The sequence below is a fragment of the Gopherus flavomarginatus genome, chromosome 1, assembly GCF_025201925.1.
Source record: "Gopherus flavomarginatus isolate rGopFla2 chromosome 1, rGopFla2.mat.asm, whole genome shotgun sequence".
NCBI classification, from domain to species: Eukaryota; Metazoa; Chordata; order Testudines; family Testudinidae; genus Gopherus; species Gopherus flavomarginatus.
The window spans coordinates 135,475,525-135,491,043 of NC_066617.1; the positions used below are offsets into that span (position 1 = coordinate 135,475,525).

The 15,519-nt window shown below is 43.0% G+C and overlaps 1 protein-coding gene across 4 annotated transcripts in view; it reads left to right on the top strand.

Annotated features, from left to right (window-relative positions):
- Nucleotides 1-2,188: 2,188 nt before the first annotated feature.
- ETV6 (ETS variant transcription factor 6) overlaps nucleotides 2,189-15,519 on the top strand; it is a 182,092-nt gene continuing 168,761 nt past the window's right edge. For 2 of the 4 annotated variants that reach the window (XM_050966087.1, XM_050966097.1), the window contains exon 1: nucleotides 2,189-2,641. In XM_050966087.1, the coding sequence (XP_050822044.1) occupies nucleotides 2,609-2,641 (33 nt within the window). In that variant the 5' untranslated portion in view covers nucleotides 2,189-2,608. Of the gene's footprint in view, nucleotides 2,642-2,668; nucleotides 2,711-15,519 lie in introns of those variants that run through there. The other 2 variants (XM_050966126.1, XM_050966106.1) reach the window with 2 other exon arrangements.

A 15,519-nucleotide genomic window follows, 5' to 3' on the forward strand; every position in this document is an offset into this window, starting at 1 on the left:
GCTTGGTCTACACTAGGAAATTAGGTCAATATAACTACGTCACTCAGGGTTGTGAAAAATCCACACCCCTGAGTGATGCAGTTAAACTGACCTAACCTCTGGTAGAGACAGTGCTAGGTCAATGGAGGAATTCTCTCATCAGCATAGCTACTGCCTTGTGGGGTGGTGGATTACCTACACTGATGGGAGAACTCCAGCAGTCAGCATAGGCAGTGTCTTCATAGAATCATAGAATATCAGGGTTGGAAGGGACCTCAGGAGATCATCTAGTCCAACCCCCTGTTTAATGCAGGACCATTCCCCAAATCCCTAAATGACCCCCTCAAGGATTCACTGAAGCGCTCCAACAGCATGTAGAATTTTAAGTGTAGACAAGCCCTAAGGAAGGTTGTGATATTTGGGCACAAGTACTTGAAAGGTGCCAATATCCAGGAGGGAGAGAAATGGTTTGGTACAATAAATATAATACATCGGTAGAACTAGGAGTAATTGGGTGAAACTAGACAAATGAAAAGGTAGCCCAAATATCTTCCTCACCGTGTGACCTGTTAGATCATGAAATAGTCTCCAAAAGGGACATGGTGGAAGCCCCATGTCCAACACCAAACATTCAAAAATAAGGAATCAGGACCCCCAAATTTTGGCATTTGCTTAAAAATCATGTGATTAAAAAATGTTGGGTTCTCTTTACTTGCCTTATATGTTTTGTGAGCCTTTAAGGGTCAGTCTTTTCTTGAAAAGCATGAGGGCTAGAAACTTAAAGATGAAAGCTGAGATTCTTATACAATTACATGACTCCAGGATCTGGGGCTTTAAGAAAACCATTGCAAAATCAGGAGTTGCCAACACTGCACTAGATAAATAGCTAGACAGACAGACAGTATGTACATAGAACATGATAGAGTTCTAGCTCAATAAATCAGATACAATACAACTTACTTTTATAGATATATGAACAGTTAACATATAGAATGGAAGAGACCCAGTCACTAATCTAATACATTTTCCTGCCAATGCAGATTAAAAAACAATAAAAAGTAAAGGACAACTTCCTTCTCCCTTTTAGGGGAAAAAAAAATCTGCCTGAGATACCAGACCCCATTTTTCGATGAGCTGGGAATAGGGCTTTGAATATCAGACTAGCCCTGGTGAGTTGAGGACATTAAACTCTTTCCCACCTCTCTCTTCTCTTAATCTCTTTGATTTTGCAATCAAATGGAAAACATTTATTTTAACATCTTGTATTGCCATTATGCTTCATTTAAAGACTCACTTGCAAGCCAGCAGCCGATTCTTTAAAATGAACAGCCCTGAAACCTAACCCATGCCCAAAGGCAGTTTAGTTCTCTCCTTTGGGAAGGGGAGTGTTACTATCCATTCTTTTTCTTATGCTAAATACATATTTTCTGGTAAGGAACTTTTCCACCTCTGATTTACTGCATAATTTCCTCTCTTCTTCCCCCCTCTGTCTCTTTGGCTAAAGGATTCTTTTCTTGTCTTATCCGCTCTGTCTCTTCACTGCCCCTTCATGCTTTTGTCTCCTGTGTGTACCTCTCTGCCCAGATTTCCCTGTGTGCAGTTTGTAACCCGAGCTCCCATTTCCTGGTAGATTTTCTTAAAGAGGCAACGTTCGGCAAGCAGAACAAAGCCTATTGTTTTATTTCCTCAAATCTTTTTGATCCTCACGTTGTGATCCATTTTCTTCTTTAGCCCCCGCTCCTCCTACACACACTTTACCGTTGTTAACGGTGTGTAATTTTTGAGGGGGTTGGAGAGGGCTAGTCACAATTCTGCAGTTATTGGAGCAAAGATCGATGTAACATTTCCAAGCCTGACTCTCCCCTCCACGCAGATGTTTCTGGGTTTAAATTTTAACAGATCTTCGGGCAATGGACTATCAATAAAAACAATCTGTTTATTTCCTTCTTCTATTATCCCATTTTCTTGTTTCCTGGTCTGTTTGTTCTGTCTGCACCAGGTTTGAGAACATAACTATTAAACTCCCTCTCCCTTTTCTAGTTTCACCATCAATTTGGACACCCTTTTGTGTCAGCAGATTCCCCCCTTTCTTTCTCCCTCTACCATGCCCTGCATTTATTTCCCTGTTGCCTGACGGTAACATGAGCTTTTATTTCCTGGTGGCAGGGCTCCTTTAAGAGGCAGAGCTCAGTGCTGGGAATTCACGTCAGTTTCAGCCCTGAAACTCTGAAGATCAATGAGCAAAGAGCTTTCTCTCAGTTCTGTCTTTCAGTTTCTCTCTTCCAGGAAGGAAAACATTCACGGAGAGGGGGAGAGAGCGAGAAAACCAGCCTCACCCTTCAGATCTCAAAACATAACACCGGCAAATTAAATCAAACATATTCACCCCTTCCTTCAAAGGGAAAAAAAAACAGCAAGCAAACATCTCAACAAAACTATGCGGGCTGCCTGTCTCAGGGACAGATCTGCAGGATCTTTGGGGTTATTTGGAAAGATGGTTGGAGTAACTTCTCCTTAAATGATTACGTCTGTCTGTGAAGGATTTCTGGGTTGGGGAGAGGAAAGGAAAGTGGAAAAAAACTGAGAACTTCCTGATCTCTCTCTCCTTTCCCCCCCCTTTCTGTGAGACATGTCTGAGGCTCCTGCTCAGTGTTGCATCAAGGTAAAAACCCATTTTCCCATTTTGAAACCTGCCTAGATCCAGACAATGTTTGCAGCGTGGAAGATTGCAGTGATTATATTTCTAACTGATCTCTCTTTGGGGAAGGGCGTGTGAACCGGGTTTGGGGGGAAAGATGCAGCCTGTTTTTGCTCTTGTGCGATACCTTTTAGTTTAACCTTGCTATCTATTTCCTTTGCTTCTTCTTTAAATAGACAATTCAATCCTTGGCATAAGCGAGCCGGGAAGTCAAGCTTGTCTTGTTTGTTTGCTGGTTGAGTTTTGGCAGTAAATACTCAGGGATTACTGGTTAAACCTGGTGTTTGTCTGTCCGTGAACACGAAGAGAGAATGTGAACTTTTTGTGCTTTTAGGAGGCGGGGGGCGAAAGAAAGGTCTCCTGCAGAAATGTAAATAGAAACATTTGCTGTATGAAAATGATAGTTTAGCATGATCAGGAAAGACCTGTTTTCTTAGACTATAGTAACTTACCGCAAATTTGAGCACATTGCGCTTGTCTTAGTGTTTGATATGCAAACGCCCTACATATGGTATCTTCACGGCGTGCAAAATGTACTAATTTTCAAAAGCTGATCGGTGAGGGTTTATTTATTTCGCCAGGCGTGCACGGCATCTTTACAACTATAAACAAGTCTCAAACTATCTTGATTTCCAGTGCACGAAGTGGGTAACTAGCACCGCAGTTTGGCCGTCAGGAATGTCGTTCTGTATTTGTGGATACGGGAGGTGGGTCACCCAGGGTAGAGGTAGTTGAGAGTTGGAGGCGTGATTTTCGTTGTTGGTGGATGGTTTAAATTAATACCTGGTACCTGGCCCCTTACAGTTTGGAGATCCTGGGTTTTGTTGTTGATGCTGCTGCTGTTCTAAAGTTTGTAGGAAGTTTGCTGTGGTGGAAGGGATGCAGTATTTGTATTTCCACAAGCAGTGGGTTGGTGCTGTTTTTTAATCAACTGATTTGTGGCTCTCATCTATGAACATGTAAGGGCAGTGTTGTGAGAGCAGAGTGCAGCACACTCTGCCTTGTGAGGGGCCTGAGCAGTGGGTTTCTTTGTGACTTGGCCTATTGAACATGCTACATGGTGAAGTTTCCCATTTTAAGTTGGAGGCGGTATAAAGCTGAGAGTAGAAAAAATAAAGTTTCCTCTCTTGTCCAGAACTTTCCTAGTCAGCAGATCCATATAGATAATGATTTCTGTTCAATTACCTCTCCTCCAATTTATGTTTTAATAAGTTTTTTTCTTCTTAAGGAGTCATTTTGTTTCACTCACAAGCTGGATAGGAATGTGTTCAGAAACATTTTATGATAATCTATGGGTAGAAAGAAATGGTGATTGCCAAAGCATTTGAAAGGTGGAACAGCCAGCAATAAAAAGTTATTTATCCCACTGAAAACAATGGAACCCTTTTTGTCCTGTATGTTTGCACATTTATGATGATAGTCCTGGATTCTGTGCAAGACAACTAGAATTTGAAAACTTCTGGGCTAAGTTCTTTTTCTGGGTAAACTAATTTCATCACAATGTTCTGTGAAGTCCTGTGGCACAAAGAATGTAGTTTATTTGACTTTTCATGACGTGGATAGGCAAACTAGATAATAGGGTTTTGTGTGTTTTAATAGTATGGCAAAACATTTTGATGCAGGGAAAATCTGTACTACTAACTAAGCCTACCAAGTACTACTAACATTGATTTTTCTAACAAATCCCATAAAAACATTATATATGCTTACTGGAGATGAGATCACAAACTACTATACCAAAAACAAGAGTGCTGCAAAGTAGCTCATTACTTTGTGTTAGAAATGGGGCATCTTCCAAATAAAGGAGGCTTGCTCATGCTTCCACATAAGTCAGTGACAAAAGTCTAACTGATTTACGATACAGCGTGCTTGGTCCCCACATATTACTTGTATATTTCTTACTCCATCATGCTAATAGTGAAAATATGGAAGTGTTTCATTATCTTAAAGGGATGTCATCAAATTGATTTTTTTTAAAGTGACTCATTTTAAAAAGTCCTCTTTAAATACCATGGCCTGAATTTTTGAAAAGACCCTTAACATTTTTATGAGTGTTTTTCTGCTCTCACATTGACACTGACAAGGATCTCATTAGCAAGAGAGAAACTGGTTGCTGTACAGGGGAAGCCCTAAGTCCAGCTATACACAGAGTGCTGTCACATGCACACAATAAACAACATGGAAAAAAAAAGAGATTTTTTTTGGCTGACTTCTCTGTTTATAATCATTTTTAGTTATTCCTCTTAAGTACTGAAGAGGAACTTTTCAGACAGAAATGTGAATTTCAAATAGATGATATTCCTTTAAAAGTCAAACCATTCTGGATAATTTTTCTCTTCATTTGATTGTTTACCGTCACTGTCTTTGGACATTTGTTTAATTCAGAATAGATTCAAAGTTAATCGTACATCAGTAACTGGAATCAAAAGAACATCTCTAAATGATGGTGTAACCATTCCAGTGCGATCCATTATTTCACTGTAGCACGATGCCAGATTGCAGTGTGGAGTGTTTACTCAACAGCATATAAGCAAGCATTACATTGTATTACAAGTCTTCTGCGACACTGTCTTGTACCTTGCTGCTGTAAACAGCAAATGTTTCAATGTTGAATTGTCTGCCTGGCAAAGGCATTTCATTAGGAACCTATGAACTGGAAGCAGTGTTGTTTATAGCTATAAGTATTTTGTTAGGGCTTTTCCCTCCCCCAATAAGGAGCAAGTCAGCATGCAATAAATTCCACAGCAACTAGTGTGGTGAACCATGGACAGCCAGAAAGAAGGGAGTGAAGGAAAGTGCTTTGTTTGTAGCTGAGACGTCTTACCTCACCAGAAAAGCACTATAAGAAGATTTAGGAAGGACTTCTGGGGATGAAGTTCTGGTATTACAGTGTTTGCTTGTCTGCTCTCAATCAATACAAATTCACAGTAATATCTCTCTCAAATGGCTGTTTGGGGGCATGCGCATATACTTATATATTGATACATTTTTGGTTTGCTGCAAGTGTGTGTGTGTGTGTATTTATAAAAATTTATTCTCTGGGAGGGGAAAAAATGAATGCTATGGCCCTGATCCTGCAAACATTGATGCACTTGCTTAATATGCTACATTGAGTAATCCAATTAACACTGGTCGAGTAGGAAGGCAATCAAGGTGAGCATGAACATAGGAGTTTGCAGGATCTTGGCCTAAGTCAGCGATGTCATTGAGAAAGTAAGATTTCAGGAAACACACAGTTAAGGTCAAACCCTTCATGTTTACTGTGTTTATGCTTTAAAAATCTGGCCTCTCTGTATCATTTTAAATTTGCAATTTATATATCAAGACTGGGAATCAGGAGATCTGTGTTTCTTCACCTGACTCCACTTCTGTAACCTTGGGAAAGTCACTCCACTGCCCTGTGCCTCAGTTTTCCCATCTGTAAAATGAGAATAATGATATTTTTCTTTGTAAGGTGCTTTGAGCAAAGTATAATTAAGATACAGTACAGAACACATTGTATTCAAACTTGTCTTGATTATTTTTTTAAAGATTGAGTGGCCTTTAAAGTTATAAATGTTTAACATTGAGTGGCCTAAAGCTTGTTATGGTCTCAAGTTTGAGATGAACTCAGCTTCTCTATGAACTCTTGAGATGGCCCAGTGTTCTAAGTCACTCGCTGTGAATCGATCTAAAAAGACAAATGAGAAAGATTCAACTTGCTGAACTTATACATTCATTAATTTAAAAATACAGAATTTCTTCCTTACAAACATAGATTCATAGACTCTAGGACTGGAAGAGACCTCGAGAGGTCATCAAGTCCAGTCCCCTGCCCTCATGGCAGGACCAAATACTGTCTAGACCATCCCTGATAGACATTTATCTAACCTACTCTTAAATATCTCCAGAGATGGAGATTCCACAACCTCCCTAGGCAATTTATTCCAGTGTTTAACTACCCTGACAGTTAGGAACTTTTTCCTGATGTCTAACCTAAATCTCCCTTGCTGCAGTTTAAGCCCATTGCTTCTTGTTGTATCATTAGAGGCTAAGGTGAACAAGTTTTCTCCCTCCTCCTGATGACACCCTTTTAGATACCTGAAAACTGCTATCATGTCCCAACTAAGTCTTCTCTTTTCCAAACTAAGTAAACCCAATTCTTTCAGCCTTCCTTCATAGGTCATGTTCTCAAGACCTTTAATCATTCTTGTTGCTCTTCTCTGGACCCTCTCCAATTTCTCCACATCTTTCTTGAAATGCGGTGCCCAGAACTGGACACAATACTCCAGTTGAGGCCTAACCAGCGCAAAGTAAAGCGGAAGAATGACTTCTCGTGTCTTGTTTACAACACACCTGTTAATGCATCCCAGAATCACGTTTGCTTTTTTTAGCAACGGTATCACACTGTTGACTCATATTTAGCTTGTGGTCCACTATGACCCCTAGATCTCTTTCTGCCATACTCCTTCCTAAACAGTCTCTTCCCATTCTGTATGTGTGAAACTGATTGTTCCTTCCTAAGTGGAGCACTTTGCATTTGTCTTTATTGAACTTCATCCAGTTTTCCTCAGACCATTTCTCCAATTTGTCCAGATCATTTTGAATTTTGACCCTGTCTTCCAAAGCAGTTGCAATCCCTCCCAGTTTGGTATCCCAGTTTGTCTTTAACTGAGACAACCTTAACTCCCAGGTGTTCTGAGCTAACACGTTTTTAGTAAAATTACTTTGCCTTTATGTTTTCTATATACAGAGTTTGAAGCTCTCTATGTATATTAATAAGTTAACCCTGGCAACCCCTGGCCCCCAAAGTAGGTAGGTATTACTACAGATAGGGAAACTGAGGTGTATTGAAATTAGAAGTATCTTGTGCAAGGCCACACCGCAAATCTGTTGCAGGGCCAGGAATGGAAATCACATGTCTGAGCAGCCTCTTTCGTAGTGTTGCCAGTTCTTGCAATTGTACTGTGAATCTAGTGATATTTGGTGTTTTACTTAAATTCCCAGCTCCAGGAATTATTTGATTCTGTGAGAATCAGGCTCTCCTGTTTGTGGATAGGAGCCTAAAACAATGACCTAAGCACACCAGAAAGAATCAAAAAGCAGAAGAACCCAGAATGTATTATTTATTTTAATGTTTTTATTAAAAAAATAAACTCTCCTGACTTTTAAGCCAATCTAATGATTTTGGGGAGTCCGACTCAATTTTTGAACACTTGGGTTGGAGATTCTGCCAGTTTTATCCACAAAACTGTTTTTCATCCCTTTTTAACAAGACTTTGGTCTCAGAAGTATCTGGTACCTACAAGTGTAACTAGAGTTGCCAACGTTTTAATTGCATAAAACCAAACACCTCTGCCCTGAGACCTCACCCCTGCCCTGCCCATTCTTCATTTGTCGCTCACTCTCCCCCACCCTCACTCACTTTCACCGGCTGGGGCAGGCGGTTGGGGTGCAGGAGGGGTGAGGACTCTGGCTGGAGGTGCAGGCTCTGGGGTGGGTCCAGGGATGAGGGGTTTGGAGTGTGGGAGAGGGCTAGGGTTGCCAACTTTCTAAGCACAAAACTGAATACCTTAGCCCTGTCCCTCCCCTGAGGCCCCGTCCCCTGCTCACTACGTTCTCTCCCCCCCTCCCCAGTGGCTCGCTCTCCCCCACCTTCACTCACTTTCACAGGGCTGGAGCAGGAGGTTGAAGTGTGGGAGGGGGTGAGGGCTCTAACTGGGGGTGTGGGCTCCAGGGTGGGGCCAGAAACGAGGGGTTCAAGGTGTGGGAAGGAGATCTGGGCTGGGGCAGGGAGTTGGTGTGCATGAGGGCATATGGGCTCTGGGCTGAGGGTGTGGGCTCTGGGGTGGGGCCAGGAACGGCGTCAGGGTTTTTAGCGCCCTAGGCTGGGGTCCTTCTGCGCTCCTGGTTATTGGCGGCAATTCTGCAGCGGGGGGCGGTCCTTCCACACTCCCGGTCTTCAGGGCACTTCGGCAGTGGGTCCCGGAGCGAGTGAAGGGCCTGCCACAGAATTGCCGCCGCCGACCCAGAGCACAGAAGGACCCCCCGCTGCCGAATTGCCGCTGAGGACGGCAAAATGCCGCCCTCCCAAATCGTGGCGCCCTAGGCAACCACCTAGGTCACCTAAATGGAAGCGCCAGCCCTGGGTGGGGCTGGAGATGAGGAGTTTGGGTTGCAGGAGGGTGCTCTGGGCTAGGGTCAAGAGGTTTGGAAGATGGGAGCGGGATCAGGGCTGAGGCAGGGGGTTGGGGTCCAGGGGTGGTCAGGCTCTGGCTGGGCATGCAGGCTCTGGGGTGGGCCCAGGGTTGAGGGATTTGGGGTGCAAGAGGGGGCTCTGGGTTTGGGGGGTCAGGGCTGTGGTAGGGTGTTGGGGCATGGGCTTACCTCAGGCAGCTCCTGGTCAGCAGTGCTGCGGGTCTAAGGCAGGCTACCTGTGTGTCCTGGCACCGCACTGTGCCTTGAAGTGGCCAACAGGTCTGGTTCCTAGGCAGGGGGGATGGGGATGCCAGGAGGCTCTGTGCTGCTCTCGCTCATGGTCACTGCCCCCCCGCCCCAGCTCCCATTGGCAGTGGTTCTCGCCCAATGGGAGTATGGAGCCAGTGCTTGGGGCAGGGACAGCACGCGGACCCCTGTGCCCTCTCTCCCACCGCCTAGGAGCCGGACCTGCTGGCCACTTCTGGGGTGCAGCGTGGTGCCAGGACGAGCAGGGACTAGCCTGCCTTAGACCCGCAGAACTGCCAACCAGACTTTTAAAATGGCCCGTTCAGTGGTGTTGACCAGAGCCGCCAGGGTCCCTTTTCAACTGGGTATTCTGGTTGAAAACCACACGCCTGGCAACAGATAAAATGCTTCCCAGGATTTTGCGGGCCAAACTGCTCTTGGTTTGAATTATCTTAAAAATCCAAATGAAAGTTTCTCTTTGCTGTTTTTCAAGGTCCAGCCTGTTAAGCTTGCAGATTAGAGTTTGTTCAAACCTGACTTGTGGTGTATATCTCATTGATGCTTAAAACGCAAGCTAGTTCCAAAGGCCACACTCTACTGCAGCTTTCTGCAAGTAACATTTCACACAGATATTCATCTTGGATGTTGTTGTATACTGTGTTGATTGATATAGGCCCTGATCCTGGAATGAACTGTATATGGCTCTCATGCCTGAATGAAGCCCCATTTATGTCAATACAGATCCTCAAAGGTGTGGAGCTTCACCTGAGAGATGCTTGTTTTAGGTCTGGAGCTAATTTATAATGATAAGAGGAGAGACTGTGTTTTAAATTTTAAATACAAGGGATCAGCGTAAAGGCTGTGCTGTCTACCTGAGTTTTGCTTTCCCAGATATCTTTTTCAGTGCTTTACTTCTATTTCATCAGAGCCTTTTTTTTTCTTTTGGGGAAGGAACTTCCATTTTTTTCTCCCCAGTTTGATGATGAACCTTGTAAATTTCATACCCTGCAACTATTCAGGTTGATGCCGGCAGAATCCTGCCACCCTTAACCAAGGCTGACTCTTTACTTGGGGAAGATATACCCCTTAATTTGTACTGGGAAACTTCTCTATTAAATGTGCTGATTCGTCTCACCTTGATGCCAATCAGAAAACTCCCATTAAGATCAGTGGATGCAGGATCAAACCACAAGAGACCAGACTTTAGAAATGCAAAGGTTTTTAACACCCGATTAATCACTTAACTAATTAGCACTAGCAAAATTAATCCTCATGAATCAAAATTTTGCTAATACTGTCCCAATTACACATTGGTCATTACTATTCACTATATATCCTTATAGGTTAAGTCAGTTTCCTGGGAGGCAACACAATCAAATAGCCATCCCAATCTAGCATGGCCCAATTACATGGAAGTCACTGTAATGGTAATTTGCATTTATATAGCACCCTGTGTCTCAAATAAGTTACATAGCTACATTGCCCTGGGGGAGCGGGAGGGGGGGAGAGAGGGAGACAGCCAAACAATGCATAGGTAATTAGAATGATTATAAGTAGAGATGAAATCTACTGTTACACTGTGGTAAACTCCATCTCTTACAAAATGCAGTAAGGGTTCTTTAATACCTATATTGAAGAGAACTTCAGTTTTTAAGGTCTTCTATGAAAAACTCACCTAAACTTCATGGCACTCTGCCTATCTCGAAGAAGAGTTGAGCCAACATTTTGCCTAGCCAAGAATGTGGTTCCTAGGAGGTTAAAAATCCATTTTGTCCATAGTTTAAGGCCAGAAGGGACCAGTAGATCATCTAGTCTGACCTCCTGTATAACACAGCATGTTAGTTACCCCAGTATTGAGCACAAAACTTGGATTAAACTAAAGCATTTCAGGCCTCAGAAAACAAAACTGTTGTGTGCCACAGGCACAGAACAGGAGAGATTGAGGTGCCACCAGTGCCCAAGTAAAAATAAAAGTAGCTACTGATTTTGGGTGCCTCAGTTTTTGGGTATTTTAGATTTATGTCTCAAGTTGGGCACCCAAAATTTAAGCCATTCAAAATTAGTGATCACTTCTGGAAATATTGACCTTGACATCTCTGTGCCTCCGTTTTTTCATCCGTGAAATGGGGATAATACCCACCTCCATGGGGGTGTTTTGAGGCTTAACTAAATACGATGTGCAATACATCATGTATGAGCAGATCATTTATTGAGACAGCCAGTGGCATAGAAGCTCTCTGATCTGTGCCCATTCCTCTCCATCATGTGGCCTCTAGGGAGGTGTCTCTTCTTTGCTTCATTTTACAATGTCCTAGACCTCTTAAAATGATTGTGATGTTTGCAAGAAATTAAATTTCCTTTCTTCCCACCCTCATGCAATCACATGCAGAACTCAATAAGGTTGAATAGATTTTACTGAAATTTTTCCAGAAATGTCACCCCTGGGTGGAGACCCACCGTGGAAAACTTCAGACTTAATGGAGTCTGTTTGAGAAAGTTATGATCAATCATAGGACAGGGGCTTATAATGGATTTTGCGTTTCAACCTATAGCTATTACTGCTTTTCTAATATAATAGACAAGGTGAAGTAATATCTTTTATTGGACCAACTCCTATTGGTGAGACAGATGTGCTTTCGAGCTAATGTAGCTCGAAGTTGGTCCAATAAAAGACATTACCTCACTCACCTTATCTCTCTAATATCCTGGGACCAGGACGGCTACAACTACATTGCATATTTCTAATATAATGGTACTTAACTCCAAGGGGCATTTTGGCTGGGGTACTGCAGCTGTAGGTGTTTCTTCATAAACATGGTTTTCTAAAGATTATTCCCTGTCACACCCCTTTGCTGCTTTGTTCCTTTGCTTCTCAGTTGTCACAGTGTTTTGAAAGTATTACCATGGTAAAGACAATGTGTGTTTTCTAAGAGGTCAAATCAGGGGCAAGAAAGAGAAACAGAGATGCTCACAGTGGTATCACATGGAAGATTTATACATGAAAAGCGGGTAGGTGGCCCTTTAAATTGGGCCACGTCCAGACTAGGAATTAAAATCGATTTTAGATACGCAACTTCAGCTACGAGAATAACGTAGCTGAAGTCGAATTTCTAAAATCGAGGTACTCACCAGTCTGGACGGGGCGGCATCGATGTCCGCGGCTCTCCGCGTCGATTCCGGAACTCCGTTCGGATTGATGGAGTTCCGGAATCGATGTAAGCGCGCTCGGGGATCGATACACCGCGTCCAGACTAGACGCGATATATCGATCCCCGAGCAATCGATTTTAACCCGCCGATGCCGCGGGTTAGTCTGGACGAGGGCTTGGATAAAGCTACATGGAATGCTGTGAGGAGTGGCACAGTGTGTGCCTTAGGCCACGTCCAGACTAGGAATTAAAATCGATTTTAGATACGCAACTTCAGCTACGAGAATAACGTAGCTGAAGTCGAATTTCTAAAATCGAGGTACTCACCAGTCTGGACGGGGCGGCATCGATGTCCGCGGCTCTCCGCGTCGATTCCGGAACTCCGTTCGGATTGATGGAGTTCCGGAATCGATGTAAGCGCGCTCGGGGATCGATACACCGCGTCCAGACTAGACGCGATATATCGATCCCCGAGCAATCGATTTTAACCCGCCGATGCCGCGGGTTAGTCTGGACGAGGGCTTAGAGAGTTATCCTGTACCTAGTAGGCATTAGAATGGCTCTGCTTAAATACTTCCTGACTGTCACACAGTTGACTTGTGGTGTTTATTTAGTGGATCCTGTAGTTGGATTTAGTGAGTGTAGTTTTTCTCTAGGGTTTTCCAGAGTTCTAATTCACCTTTCCCTCAGCTAAATTATTTGGTTTTCTCTCTCCATTTTTTTCCCTGGCGTCCTTTAAGATATTGCTTGATTTAGGCTGCACCTATCCTGGGCCAGAAGAAGAGGTCGGAAACACTGCTTATTTGTATTGTAATAATGCCCCTGGGCACCAATGAAGGATCAGGATGCATTTTGCTAGGTGCTGTGAAAACAGAAAGTGAGAAGACAATCCCTGCCCCAAATTGCTCACAGTGTCTAGGCTACGACAGGAAGCAGCAGTCAGTGAGATTATCAACCAGGGTAAAGGAAGGAGGAAGTAAGAGTAAAGAGAGAAAGTTGTAGTATACGCTAAGCAGAGGTGTGTCCAGCTCAAATTTTGAAACCAATTCAGCTGGCTAATTAACATGAAGCCACATTGGGCCAGATTTTCAACAGAGCTCAGGGCCAGATTTCCAAGGGCTCAGTGCCAACAGTCGAGGTGAGATTTTTCAGAATTGTTCAGCTACCCTGTAGGCACCTAAATAAGTGGCTGTATTTTCAAAAACTGTCAGCAGCTTTTGCTGTGATACCTACTGCCAGATTTTCAAAAGGCATCGACACCTGATGTGCTCAGCCCTTTTGGAAATCGGGCCACTGAGGTGCCTAAATTGAAGATGGTCTGTCTTAAAAATCTGGCCCAGAGTAGTTCAAAAATTAAATAAAATTCTAACCTAGGATGGCACCAAGGCAAGAACATAACTTTTCTATAGGACTTCTTCAGAAGGTACCATTTTCCATATGTAGATGTTTGGACCATTCTATTAAAATGTAATAAAAATATTACTGCTATAGATGGATATATAAAGAATCTCATTGTCTACTAAATACTGTAGGTTTTAAGAATACTTCCTATGGAACACAAATGATTTTATCTGTATTAAATTATATAGGATTTTCAATAAGGACAGTTTCCAAACTCAGCTGAAACTTGATTTGACCCAATCTGCATTGGTTGGCTAAATGGAGCATAATGCCTATCATCTTACTGTTTTGGATTTCCATGTTAAAATACTGCGGTATACTGACAGGATTGTAAGATAGATAGGTATTATGTGTGGACAGGATACCAAACCATGTTACAGAACTACAATAAAACCAACCCCAAACATTCAAAAATCGTAAGTCAGACTTCAAAAATAACAAGATTGGCTCAAAGAAAAATAGTAAAACGTTGGTTATTTTTATTTGCTTTTGGTTTCTGAGATCTTTGAGTGCACCAGGGTCACAATTTGAAGCTGTTCTCTGCAACTGAGTGCTATAAACTTCCATTAAAAAAGGGTAATCTGAAATTCTTCTCTAATCATATGACTCCAGGATCTGGGGCTCTAGGAAAAGCACTAGATATTGAGAGATTCACGATAAAATCTATGAATTGGCAAGACTGAAACTATGACAAATTCTCCAATTGGCAGGATTATACTCTGGGATGCTTTTAGCCCATTATTTGTAACCCACATGCCTTTTTCTTCCTGTAAAAATAGGACAATGTAAGGAAGGCCTAGATTACTCACATGAGTGTTGTGAGTCTCATTTCATTAAAATATGTAAATTGCTTTGAGAGCCTCCAGTAGAAGTTGCACAGTATCAGAGAGGTATTATGGAGAAACTCTTCCTGCTTTTTAGGAATTTTATTAGAGATATGTGCCAGGAATCCTCCCCTCAAAGGAAGTGATCCTTTTTTTCTGTCTTATTAGGATAGGAAAATGCTACAGCATGTTCTCTCCAGCCTGTTTCATGATATGGGATTAAACCCACACATGACTGAATGCTGAGTTTTACTTCACTTACATGGCTGTCAATGCCTCATTCTGTGTGAGGAAGCCAGGACTTTTGCAATTGTCAAGGGATTCGGAATGGCTGAGTGGGTGATGGGGATTGGGAAGCAGGAGGTGCTGTGTGGGGTGAGGGAGGCGCTGAAGTTGCGTATCTTAGATCGATTCCCCCACCCCCACAGTGTAGACCAGGCCTAAGACCCCACGGGAGACTGCTAGCTATTATACTGGAGGTGAGAAGGGCATGCAGGGGCTTGACCCTAGTTGTTTTCTCTAGGGAAGGGGAGTTTCCCATTCCTGCTAACAGTCCTAGGATGACAACTGGAGTACTAGCTCCCAGGGGTGGGTGCTTACTAACCCAGGAATGACTGGGCAAAGGTATGGCAATATTTTTCTCATTTGATTACAAAGGTTGTTGTGTCACCATCAACTGACTTCAGCAAATGGAGACTTTGGGAGAGGATCCAGGGAGAAGCATGGGAGAGGCCTGACAGGAGAGAGGGTTTCACACTTTCAAATGTTTAATGGCAAATGGCCTGAGTTACATGCTGTATGTTGCATTGTATTACCTCTGTCAGGGATCACCTGATCAAATGCACGGGTAATTTGACTCCTTGATCCAGACCTGATTTGAAAAGTCTGGGAGCTGAAAGGACTTTCACTGTCCAAGTCTTGCAGTGCACTCAGTGAAGAGCTAGTGCAAACATATGTGCACGCTGATACTCTTATCCTCTGAGATGCAGGGGAATCTAACTTGAGATGCATCCTTCAGATACGCATGGGAGAAACAGGGAAGTGTG